The 13714-nt window shown below is 42.0% G+C and overlaps 1 protein-coding gene across 4 annotated transcripts in view; it reads left to right on the top strand.

The window, feature by feature from the left end:
• The window catches only part of LOC134611529 (transducin-like enhancer protein 1), an 87562-nt gene that overhangs the window by 65356 nt on the left and 8492 nt on the right, over positions 1 to 13714 (top strand). For all 4 annotated transcript variants that reach the window (XM_063455483.1, XM_063455480.1, XM_063455482.1 and 1 more), the window contains exon 16: positions 12294 to 12543. In XM_063455483.1, coding sequence (XP_063311553.1) covers positions 12294 to 12543 — 250 coding nt within the window. The remainder of the gene's footprint in view (positions 1 to 12293; positions 12544 to 13714) is intronic.

The following is a 13714-nucleotide window of genomic DNA, read 5'->3' as shown; positions in this document are numbered from 1 at the left end:
ATTCAGGTCAGAGTCCAAAGCCACCACCACCACCACCCCCCCCCCCCCAATCAATTAATGGGTACACAAATTGCGAATTTCACTTACCGAACCTCCACGTCAACACTTTCCCACCTACTGCCACACAACCTTACACCACCCACCATATTTCAACTCTCCTCACGCTTACCTTTTCCTACGACCACATCTTTTCCCAAGTCATGGACAATTAATTGACCGAAACCACAAAGACTGGTGAAGAAGCATCTCAAAGAACATACTACTCCACATCTCTCAGAGGCAGAAGAGGGTCCATCGCAAGCGCTTTTCCAAACCACTTCTGTATCACAGCAAGCATCGGAGACAGCACAAGAAGTCTGCAATCTACTCAAACCAATTTTTTAAACACAATTTAAAGACATCAAAGGGTCTATAAATAATGCTCTACATCTCCTACAAGCTCACTCATCCCAACTCAAACTCTTAGAAATAAGAAAAAGCACGACGGAAGACAAGCTTCACCTGCTACAATCCACCATTCAGCAGCAGAATACCACATTAACATTCCTGCAAGACAAGTTGGATGACCAAGAAAACAGAAGCCGCCGCAGCAATCTTAAATTTGATGGTTTCACAGAAACCTTGAGATCCACTGACTTAATTCCCACTCTACAATCTTGGAACCAAGATACTCTTTAAATTGCAACCACCTCAGACACACATCCTGTCACTGAAAGGGCACCCAGACTTGGGCCGGACAGGCCGGGCAAAGAGTCAAGACCCAGGCCAATTATTGCTAAATTTCTCAATTATCATGACCCCATGCAAATACTAGCAGCTTATAAATCCTCAAATAGTCCTACATACTAAGACAACAAATCTCTGCTCAAGTCACTCAGATGAAAGACATTCACTCCCATATGTTCAGTGCTGTATAGAAAAGGCATAACTTTTGCTCTTCTCTACCCAGCCATTCTTCGCCTACAAATTGCCCATCACAACCTCTCCACTTCATCAGTAGCTGAAGCCTCAAAATTCCTACAAGATGTCATGCCGGATTAGGATGAGGACTCATACAGCCTGTCTGCTTTATTCTCGTTCGACACACTAAAGTGCATTTTCTCTAGACATCCTAGATTACATTTCACTAAACCATATTTTACCATGTTTTGTACCATAGCCATACAGACATTGACCTTTTCATTTATTGCCTTCATTAAATTATTTTGACAATGCTTAATGAGATTATTTTTCTGCCATTTTATTTTGGATTACATTGAACATTTGTGTTGCTGTATTTTTATGTTTTAGATATTAAGCTACTGATCTAATGTTTAGCACCAGTGCTACTGCCTATCAAGGCCAGCAGTTTGTGAAATAGTGTGTCCTTGTTAGACATATTTTGAGATGCTGTGCAAGCTTTTGAATTTGGAACAGCTCACAGCAGATGCATAAAGAAGCAGTCTTAACAGCAGATGCCCTAGATTTTTATTAGTGATGCATTGCTAGACTGCAGTACACTGCTAGCAAGGTCATCTGCTCGAACAGTTGCCTCAAGTAAAAAATTACTCATGGCTTAAAAGCTAGTTTGCTAGCATCAAGCCAGCAGAACAAGCAGGTAAATGTTCCATACACAGGAAATCATTCCTTTGCTAAATGGAAATAGGTGAAATTGCTAGTTGATTCTAGTTGATTGCCAAAAAATAAACATTTGTTGGCACAGATACTTGTAAAACTCACTAAGGTGTATGCGGTAGTGTTGCATCACTAAACACTTCAAGCCACTTTTACATTGCTTGTGATCCAGACAATTCAATTAGTATAGAAATGTACTAATAACTAGTAAGCTGTGCCTGCTGTTAAATCCGAACTCTTGCGATTGTGAATACCTTTAACAATTTACATTGTGTATCTTTTTTTTTTTTTTTTATTGCACAGCAAGTTGAAACAATCTTAACTATTGGATAATTGCACAAAAGTTTGCTTTAATGAAGTCTTTGTGGATGCTTAAACAACGTGGTATATTTAAATGTACTGTATGCTCTTCATACAGGAGGCTTTTGAATACTTCTCTCTTTTTCTCTTCTTTCGGCATTAAAATATATATACTATTAAAACATTTCCTATCCACCCTGTTTTACATTTTTCTCCTGGTGGAGAAACAATTTTTCCTTAATTCCTATGCTCTTTTTGCACCGTAAAGCATATCACTGGTTTTTTAAATGTCTCACAGACAGTACCACATTCAAGATTGTACTGTTTGAGCAGGGCCTTCTTAATTAAATAAGTAATTTGTATGGAAGTTACTTGTTGCCAATTGTAAAGTGCTGCGGTATATGTTGACTTTATATAAATGATGATCGCATCCCATTGCGGTCCATAATCTTTGCAGAACCTACGTTTGGCATCATCAAACTCAGCATGGAGATGCCGCATGCTCCCTTCCCTCCACCCACTGCCCCCCCCCCCCTATTTGCTTCCTATCTTAAAGTGCTTCTTTAAGACAGTAAATACTGGACACTTAAAATCAGCCTGCCATTCATCACTGCTCAGCATAGTAAGGAAGCATTTGTCCAAGCAGCATGGAGGAGACTAGGCTGCAGGACTATGAATGTGGACTCTAGGCATTATAGCCACCTAAGTGATTGTTATACTGCCTAGAGTGTTGAATACTGCAGGTTTGCATAGTTTAATAAGAAAATATGTAGCAGTGTTTAATAGAATGCATTGACAATGGAAGTATTCTTATCTCGCTTAGGTTTAAGGCTATGAATTAGGAGTGAGGTGTTCTAAAATCTCTAAGGCTAGAGTCTAGACTCTGTATTTCTGGAAATATTGAAGAGCATAAATAGTGTACATTAGTAAACAAGTGGACCATTCTCTAGGATAACAAGTGAAGAAATCCTTCTCTTGTTTATTGGCAAGCAAAAGTGATTCCCAAATATGGAACTGTTTTTGCATGAACACTCTAGCAGTGGAAATATAAACAGGTGTGTCCAATGCTAGTTAGTTACATAGTTACATAGCTGAAGAGACTTGTGCCCATCAAGTTCAGCCTTCCTCACATATGTTTTTGCTGTTGATCCAAAAGAAGGTAAAAAAAAAACTAGTCTGAAGAGCTTCCAATTTTGCAACAAACTAGGAAAAAATTCCTTCTTGAACCCAAAATAGCAGTCAGGTGTCTCCTTGGATCAAGCGGCTATTACCCCACTAATTAGAATTTATATCCTTGTATGTTTTTGCAATGTTTTTGCAAGTATTTATCCAATTGAAGTTTAAACATCTGTATGGACTCTGACAAAACCACCTCTTAAGGCAGAGCATTCCATATCCTTATTGCTCTTCCTGTAAAAAAAACTTTGATTTGCCTTAGATGAAATCTCCTTTCTTCCAGCCTAAATGTGTGACCTTGCATCCTATGTATAGCCCTGTTTATGAATAGATTTCCAGATAATGGTTTGTACTGTATAATGTTATCATATTTCCCTTTTGAGGTGCCGTTTTTCCAAACTAAAGAGATTAAAAAAAAATTAAAACTTTCTTCGTAACTAAAATGTTCCATTCCTTTCATCAATTTTGTAGCTCGTCTCTGCACTTTTTCTAGTGCCGTGATATCCTATTTTAGAACAAATGCCCAAAATTGCACAGCATATGCTAGGCGTGGTCTTACCAGCGATTTATAAAGCAGCAAAATTATATTTTCTTCACGAGAATTTATGCCCCTATTTATACGTGACAAAACCTTACTGGCCTTAGCAACTGCAGATTGACATTGCATATTGCTGCCTAATTTGTTGTCTATAAAAATTCCCAAATCCTTCACCTGTGGGGTTATCCCTAATTCACTACCATTTAGCATGTAAGTTGCTTGTGCATTCTTGACCCCCAAGTGCATAACTTTGCATTTCTCTACGTTAAATTTAATCTATTTTAGTGCCCAGTCCCCCAATCTATCCAAATCCCTCTGCAGCAAAGCAATATCCTGCTCACATTTTATAACTTTACAAAGTTTTGTGTCATCTGCAAACACTGAAACATGACTTTCAATGCCTATTTCAAGATCATTTATAAATATGTTAAATAGAAGCGGTCCCAAAACAGAACCCTGAGGGACACCGCTTACCACACTTGTCCAGCCTTAAAATTTACCATTAATGACAACTTGTTGTACTCTATCCTTAAGCCAATGTTCTACCCAGAACAAGAATAATCATCTAGACCAGTGGTAGTCAACCTTTTTCTACCTACCACCCACTAATGCATCTTTGTACTTGAAAAAAATTCCTTACCGCCCACCAGTTTTCGCGGAAGTTCAGAATATTTTTTTAGAAAGGAGGGTGTTTTAAAAAAAAATGTACGTACATTTATCTTTTTATTTTTACTTAATGCATGTTTATAATGTTTTTATTGAATTTACCTTTACTAGTGATTGAGATCCTTGAGGTTGATGCTGCGAGACTAAATATTTGATATCTAGTTTGATTTTCGTAAGGAACAAAGGTCTCTTTCGGTGATATTCAGACGACTTCTCTGTTTGCGCATAATATGATTTCTCATCTGTGCGTCATCTCCTCTCCCTCCTCAATTCCCCTCCCCACCTTTTTTCCATTTTTTTCTATTTTTAACCTTCCTTATAGCAATGCCCAGTAGGAAGGCTGAGCTAGGTAGCCCACTTACTATAGTCCACTATAACAGACAGGCATACATACATACAAAGACGCAGGCAGACACACAAAGACGCAGGCAGATACACAAAGACGCAGGCAGATACACAAAGACGCAGGCAGACACACAAAGACGCAGGCAGACACACAAAGACGCAGGCAGACACACAAAGACGCAGGCAGACACACAAAGACGCAGGCAGACACACAAAGACGCAGGCAGACACACAAAGACGCAGGCAGGCACACAAAGACGCAGGCAGGCACACAAAGACGCAGGCAGGCACACAAAGACGCAGGCAGGCACACAAAGACGCAGGCAGGCACACAAAGACGCAGGCAGGCACACAAAGACGCAGGCAGGCACACAAAGACGCAGGCAGGCACACAAAGACGCAGGCAGGCACACAAAGACGCAGGCAGGCACACAAAGACGCAGGCAGGCACACAAAGACGCAGGCAGGCACACAAAGACGCAGGCAGGCACACAAAGACGCAGGCAGGCACACAAAGACGCAGGCAGGCACACAAAGACGCAGGCAGGCACACAAAGACGCAGGCAGGCACACAAAGACGCAGGCAGGCACACAAAGACGCAGGCAGGCACACAAAGACGCAGGCAGGCACACAAAGACGCAGGCAGGCACACAAAGACGCAGGCAGGCACACAAAGACGCAGGCAGGCACACAAAGACGCAGGCAGGCACACAAAGACGCAGGCAGGCACACAAAGACGCAGGCAGGCACACAAAGACGCAGGCAGGCACACAAAGACGCAGGCAGGCACACAAAGACGCAGGCAGGCACACAAAGACGCAGGCAGGCACACAAAGACGCAGGCAGGCACACAAAGACGCAGGCAGGCACACAAAGACGCAGGCAGGCACACAAAGACGCAGGCAGGCACACAAAGACGCAGGCAGGCACACAAAGACGCAGGCAGGCACACAAAGACGCAGGCAGGCACACAAAGACGCAGGCAGGCACACAAAGACGCAGGCAGGCACACAAAGACGCAGGCAGGCACACAAAGACGCAGGCAGGCACACAAAGACGCAGGCAGGCACACAAAGACGCAGGCAGGCAGACCCGCGCACACGCGGGCGGGCAGACGCGCACACGCGGGCGGGCAGACGCGCACACGCGGGCGGGCAGACGCGCAGACGCGGGCGGGCGACGCGCAGACGCGGGCGGGCGGGCGGGCAGACGCACTCACGCAAGCAGGCGGGCAGACGCGCATACAAAGACACACACATTAGATCACCCTCTAAGAGCACCCATTAGAAGTCACCCTCCTGTTCCCTACCTTTAGGTGCAGGAGGGTGACTTTCCCTGGGGTCCAATGGTGGCTCAGGTAGATGAGAGTCAGAGTTCCCACTCTGACTCCCTGGTCTTCCTCCCGCGCGGCTCTCCATGTTAGCTGGGAGGAGTGACGTGCAGTCACTTCCTCCCTGCGTGTGATGTCATCACAGAGGGCCCGGTCGCGCTGTTAAAGCGCCCAGTGCTGACCGGGCCCCCTTACAATCCACATCCATCGGGTGGCACTGACCGCATGGGCCACCCGATGGACACCTTGGAAGGCGGCCCCGGCGGTTTACCCCTCCGACCGGGTACCGCCAGCTCGTGCCCGCCCAGTCTATCAAAACGAGGAAATCCCTACCGCCCACCTGGAATCCTGAAACGCCCACTAGTGGGCGGTAGGGACTAGGTTGACGACCCATGATCTAGACCAATTTCTTTTAGTTTGAAGACTAACCTATTGTGAGGAACCATATCAAATGCCTTGACAAAATCCAAATAGATCACATCCACTGCAAAACCCTGATCTATACTTCTACCTGCTTCTTCGTAGAATGCAATTAGGTTAGCTTGACATTACCTATGTTTCATAAAACCATGCTGATTATTGCTAATAACAACGTTCTTCCCAATATACTAGCTAGTTATATTATTGGACCCCCCCAGAAGTAGATTTTTGTACCTAAATTACCTCCAGCTCACCAGGCTTGCCACAGCCGCCATGCCACATCTGTCTGATTACGGATGATTTCAGCTAATTCAATGCTTCCCCATAAGGAAGCATTTGGGTGTTTAGTGCGCATGTTGCGACAGTCAGCATATTCTGAGATGCATCTGTAGGAGGAGCATTCAGCATCTCCATCCTAAGAGTAAAGGAACTGAACATCTGTCCTGCAATTAGGAAGTCCCTTTAGTGGCTGTCCCATGTGGCAGTGTTGACACAGCGGTCTACAAGGACAATCTTTTTGCCCCAGAACCATTACATAAAGCTGTAGTGGTTCTGGTGCCTAGAGAGATCCTTTAAAGGATCGTTATAGTGTCAGGAAAACAAACTTGTTTTCCTGACACTCTATAACCCTTAGGTCCCTCCTTCCTTGGCACTTTAATCCAGCACCGGGCTTCCTCTGCGCTGGTGACCTCTCCTCCCCTGCCGACGTCAGCTCCTGAGTGGAGCGGAATGTGCGGCAAGAGTCGCACGCGCATTCAAACAGCCCATAGAAAAGCTTTTCTCAATGCTTTCCTATGGACGTTCTGCGCGCTGAATGCGATTTTCGCATCCAGCGTCGCAGAAGCGCCTCAAGCGGCTGTCAGGAAGACAACCACTGGAGGCTGAATTAACCCTGCAATGTAAACATGGCAGTTTCTCTGAAACTGCTATGTTTACATCTGAAGGGTTAAAACTTGGGGAACCTGGCACCCAGACCACTTTGTTGAGCAGAGTCCCTTTAATGCCCACAAGTTTCCTAAAATTGTGATTTAACTGTGTTTACTGTACGTGTGCACTCTGATTAAAGTTTTAAATTCTGTTGCCATGTTTTGTCATTTGTGTTGGTAGTCATCAGTGTCTGTACAAATGCCTATAAAAAATGTGAGTATTTATATTTTTGCTTTTTTACTAACATTTCAGACCCTGTGTGAAATATTGTAAGAACAAAAACTTTGCTTTTCTAAGAAACCAAAAAAGTCTACACACGAAATTGCTTTTTTTTTTTTTTTTACATGGTCATGTGCTAGATATGCAGCCCTTGCTTTAAATAAATGTTATGATACTATTTTTTTCATTCAAAAAGTGGTCATCAGTAAAGGCGTTAAATTAATTGTTATTTGACAAAGGCGCAAGGTTAAGCGCCGAAACGCGCGTTACTACTAGCACTTGGAGGCTTTTTTACCTCTCAATAATAGGAATTGATGTTTAGTTAGCATTAGCCAGTCCGGGGACCTTTGGGGTCCGAGCTTTTGTTTAAACAGAGGTGTGCAGCAGCTATAAGGGAATGTATGCCTCTTAAATATAGACTTTAGGGCTCAGCCAGCACTTGCCTCTCTCTGCTAACATAGCACCCAGACGGCCTACTGTAGCCCTTATCATATTTATTGTAGGCAGTGAGCTCTTTTATAGCTTTACTTGTTAATAGACCAGTCCTCTTAAGCATTTGTTTGGTTCCCTGATGGGCTGTTATCCATCGTTCTATCCTTTAGACTCAGACTCTGTATTAGGATCTTTGTCTTTGTTTTGTGCGTTCTGAGCAACATACCTCTAGTGACGGAACACTAGGAGCCAACGATTTTTTTACAGGCTCTCGTCACTGCAGTATCACTGCATGGGATGCTAAGCTCTACCCTCTATTTACAGCTAGTGGGTTATCCATATTAGGGGTCCACTGTCCGCTATTCAACAAAGGAGGGACGTAGGCTAATCAGCTCTATTATCTGGGGCCAGCTTTTAGGACGTCGGTCTTAATCATATATTTTCTCTAAGTACTACACCCTATTGCTTTGCACACCTTGTGAGGGGAGGTTTGTGTTGTCATTCCTCTCTAGCGACTCTGCTACTTTGCAACTTCATTAGGGTGACACCACTGTCTTTCCCTAGATACAGATTAATAGCTACTTATAGCGTCTGAAACACTGTTGCAATCTATATATATATTTCTTGATAACAAGGTTTGCTGTGAGGTCACCTCTCGATAGAGGATCCCTACTCTGTCACTTTTTGCTAACTGTATATACACTTTTTACACTGTATATACACTCTTAATTTAATTTAATTTATTTTCCTTTACTTTATACCTTATCGTGTTTTTCTTCCCTAGAAGGGACCAATAAAAATTTATTATTTTTCATATTTTGCATGTATGTCCCATACCGGCAACTCCTAGCCACTACTATGGACTATTCTATTCAGGGGTATTGAGACTGACGATTGGGAGGACCTGCTTTGTAATCCCTTTCTGTCAGCCTTCCTCTTTTCTATATTATATCCCATCGGTTATGCCCTTATACCCTGCAACCCCTACCAACCCCAATGTAGGATTGTATCTATTTATTTATTTATTTTCTTCCATTGGCGGTTGTGTCTTTTCTCTAGGAAAATAATTCCTTCTTGACCCCAGAATGGCAGTCAGATTTATCCTTGGATCAAGAAGCTATTACCCTACAGTTGAAAAATTATATCATTGAATTTTCTGTTTTTTGCAAGTATGCATTGCGGTTTAACCCCTTAAGGACCAAACTTCTGGAATAAAAGGGAATCATGACATGTCACACTTGTCATGTGTCCTTAATGGGTTAAACATCTGTACAGACTCTGATAAAACCACTTTTTCGGACAGAGAATTCCATATCCTTATTGTTCTTACGGTTAAAAAAAAACTTTGCTTTAGACAATATCTTCTTTCTTCCAGTCTAAACGCATAACCTCGTGTCCTATATAAAGTCCTGTTTGTGAATACATTTTCACACAATGGTTTGTATTGGCTCCGGATATATTTGTATAATGTTATCATATCCCCTCTGAGGCAACGTTTTTCTAAACTAAATAGGTTTAAATTTGTTCACCTTTCTTTATACCTAAAATGTTCCATTCCTTTTATTAATTTTGTAGCCCGCCTCTGCACTTTTTCTAGTGTCGTAATATCCTTCTTTAGAACAGGTGCCCAAAATTGCACAGCATATTACAGATGTGGTCTTACCAGTGATTTATAAAGAGGCAAAATTATATTCTCATCCTGAGAATGAATGCCTTTTTTCATGCGTAATACCTTATTGGCGTTAGCCACTGCTAATTGACATTGCACATTGTTCCATAGTTTGTCTATAACAATTCTGAAGTCCTTTTCGTGTGTTGTTATCCCTAATTCGCTTCTATTAAGGGTAAAAGTTGCTTGAGCATTCTTTACGCCGAGGTGCATAACTTTGCATTTTTTTTACATTAAATTTCATCTACCATTTGAGTGCCCAGTCTCCCAACCTAAATCCCTCTGCAGCAAAGTAATATCTTGCTCACATTGTATTATTTTACAGAGTTTTGTGTCATCTGAAAACACTGAAACATGACTTTCAATGCTTTTTTCAAGATAATTTATAGACATGTTAAATAGACGGGGTCCCAGAACAGAACCCTGAGGGACACCACATGCCACCTCTGTCCAGCTTGAAAATGTACCATTAATGACAAAGCCAATGTTTTACCCAAGAACAAGAATTTTCATCTAGACCGATTTTTATTTTTGTATTTTTTTTTTTGGAGCTTGAACACTCATCTATTGTGTGGAACTGTATCAAATGCCTTGGCAAAATCCAAATAGACCACATCCACTGCATCACCCTGATCAATACTTCTACCTACTTCTTCGTAGAATGCAATCAAGTTAGTTTCACATGACCTGTGCTTCATAAAACCATGCTGATTTTTGCTGATAATCATGTTCTTCTCAAAGAATTCTTGAATATTATGCCTTACATAGTTACATAGCTGAATAGAGACTTGCGTCCATAAAGTTCAGCCTTCCATCCCTTAATAACATTTCAAATACTTTCCCAGCCACAGAAGTTAAGCTCACAGGTCTATAATTTCAAGGCAGGGATTTTGAACCCTTTTTGAATATAGGAACCACATCTGCCTTCCTCCAATCCTCCGGAACACTTCCTGAAAGAAAAGAATCTTGAAAGATTAAAAACAGAGGTTCACTTATTTCTACACTTAGTTCCTTAAGTACACGTGGATGGATACTGTCAGGCCCTGGAGCTTTGTTTATATTAACTTTCTTTAATTTTTTTTTTTATATACTTTAAGTTGTGGGGTGATAATACATACAAGCTTACAATGCCACAACAGCTATAGTAAGCATGACATCAGGCAAAGATTAACAGTTGTAAGGCATTAGAGAATGCTGCTCATTTTTATGGAATGTAATTTGTCACAGAGTTGCATCCTATCTATTGTTCGTAAAAGTAAGCAAAGTAGAGATATAGGATGTAGCATGATATAGTACCTCAGACTTAGAGATAGGTTCTAATGCACAATACCATCTTATTAGGTAGTTAGGTGAATAGTAGAGAAAAGCAATCATAAATAACATACATTGATGCTTGGTTTGTAGCGCTATCTTGTTCCATGAGCTGAGGATTTATGTTTATTAAAGAGTTATTCACAAATCCTAGTCTTGACAGCCATCAGCTATAGGCTAACGCTGGAGCACTTGGTGCATAGAATTTATTGGCCATAGCCAACAGCTAACTGTCAAGGTTGTTAAAAGTATTTGCGCTACTCTTAGCCAGTCATATGCCTGCGATCCAGTGGTGACCTACGTGAAGTAGTCGTGGGTAGAATCTGGATTGGAGGTCGATAACCAGATTTAATTAAATTATTACGCCTCTGAGCGGACGGGGTGAGGCAATTAACCACAGTGCCTACTTCTGGTTACTGGTTACATTTGGCGCGTCATTTCAATAGTAATCAACAGTATCAAAATAACGAAAATAGAGTACGATATATATGAAATCGTAGGAAATAAAACCTCTAACTATATTTAGTCCCGATCAAAGTTGGTGTGCTAGACCCACGGAATGAAATGAAGCCTCAGGTCGTGGATTGCAGCATATGCATCAGAGTGGGCCAGTTGAGGAACAAATGGGGTAACTGTTGCTAGATTCCATATGTATGTGGTTTTGGGAGCTCCCCGCGGTCCACTGCTTTGCAGCGAATATCGTGGAAGACCCAGCGTTGGCTATGGAAAAGACCCCATTCTTGACAGCCTTGTCACATTTGTCACACTCTCCTTGAAGATCAGTAACATATAACACTTTTTTCCCCAAGTATGATAATCATGTGACATGTCTTCTTCCTCTGCTATAGATAACGTCTTGATCTTGGATTCTAATTTGTATGAAACCTGCAACTCAATGAATGTGATTGTATCAGATGCACAGTGCATCATTGGACACATTTTTGGAAAAGTTTATTGAGGTTTCTTAGTGTTTAGTTGTGGTGTTTTTCTTTTTAAAATCAATTGCAAGAAAACATTACAGAAAGTGAACTATAATCCCTTTCTTTTTAACCCCTTTCTTTTTAACCCCTTAAGGACACATGACATGTGTGATATGTCATGATTCCCTTTTATTCCAGAAGTTTGGTCCTTAAGGGGTTAAAAGCATTTGCAAGGTTGTGTGTCAATTCGTTCATAAAACCATGCTTTAAAGTGATCAGACTCCAGTTTACAGAGAAATAGCAATGCAATTTATGGTCCTATGATTTCCATACAATGTTAGTTTTGGCACTAGCCACATTTTGATTGTGTTTTATAGTTGATTAAAACTGTAAAGATCATACTTTCATTTCCCATGTTTCTGCAGGGCATACTCCTTCCACGTTAGTGCAGATGGTCAGATGCAGCCAGTACCATTCCCTCCTGATGCCCTTATTGGCTCCGGTATCCCTCGCCATGCCAGACAGCTCCACACACTGAACCATGGGGAGGTGGTCTGTGCAGTGACAATTAGCAACTCCACACGTCATGTCTACACTGGAGGCAAGGGTTGTGTCAAAGTGTGGGACGTGGGCCAGCCGGGCACAAAAACCCCTGTGGCACAGCTAGACTGCCTGGTAAGGATTGCAGTTGGGTTAAACTTGATCTGGAGAGCTTGTCAGATTGCTTTTAGAGCCAACACACAGAGCAACAAATGTATTTTTCCTATAGAACTATAGTATAATTGAATCAGCATAGTATTGGGCCTGGATGAGCAGGTAATACAGGTACAGATATCTTCTCTCACACACCATGCTAGTATGAGCGGTAAATAATTATCTTCTCTGTAGCTTAAAATGCAAGTTAGATCAGGTCTTGACAAATTTTGCTTGAAATCTAAGAGCCAGCTAAAGTTAGGAGCCATATTTTTCAACGTCAAAAATACAATTCCTAAAGGGACACTATAGTCACCAGAACCTCTACAGCATGTGAGCAAATTTAATTATTCTGAAGTCTGTATACTGTTCCTGCACACTTTTCAATGTAACCACTTTTTAAACTAAAGGCAGGGTTTGCATTGCTGTCTGGTAACCCCTCTAGTGACAGTCTAGTGAGACGGCCTCTAGAAGTGCTTCCTAGGTCATTGCTACGTAGTGTGCAGCACCTAAGTTAATGCTTCCCGTAGGGATTAATTGATTTAATGCATCTGTTTGAGGAGAAGTTGATTGCGCAGCATTTTCTCACAATGTTTCTCTATGGGCAAGCATTGGATTGCCAGAGATAATAAAGATTGATCTCCGCAATGGAGGTGGGGCCAGCTGCTGGGTCACCAGCATGGCGTGGGAAAAGGGGGGGGGGAGTAAAAAATCTTTCCTATGTGATTCTCACTCATTGACACACACACACACACACTCTCACTCATTGACACTCTCACTCATTGACACTCTCACTCATTGACACTCTCACTCATTGACACTCTCACTCATTGACACTCTCACTCATTGACACTCTCACTCATTGACACTCTCACTCATTGACACTCTCACTCATTGACACTCTCACTCATTGACACTCTCACTCATTGACACTCTCACTCATTGACACTCTCACTCATTGACACTCTCACTCATTGACACTCTCACTCATTGACACTCTCACTCATTGACACTCTCACTCATTGACACTCTCACTCATTGACACTCTCACTCATTGACACTCTCACTCATTGACACTCTCACTCATTGACACTCTCACTCATTGACACTCTCACTCATTGACACTCTCACTCATTGACACTCTCACTCATTG

Source organism: Pelobates fuscus, chromosome 5, assembly GCF_036172605.1.
Source record: "Pelobates fuscus isolate aPelFus1 chromosome 5, aPelFus1.pri, whole genome shotgun sequence".
In the NCBI taxonomy this organism is placed as follows: Eukaryota; Metazoa; Chordata; class Amphibia; order Anura; family Pelobatidae; genus Pelobates; species Pelobates fuscus.
This window is presented reverse-complemented; position numbering and strand designations above follow the sequence as displayed.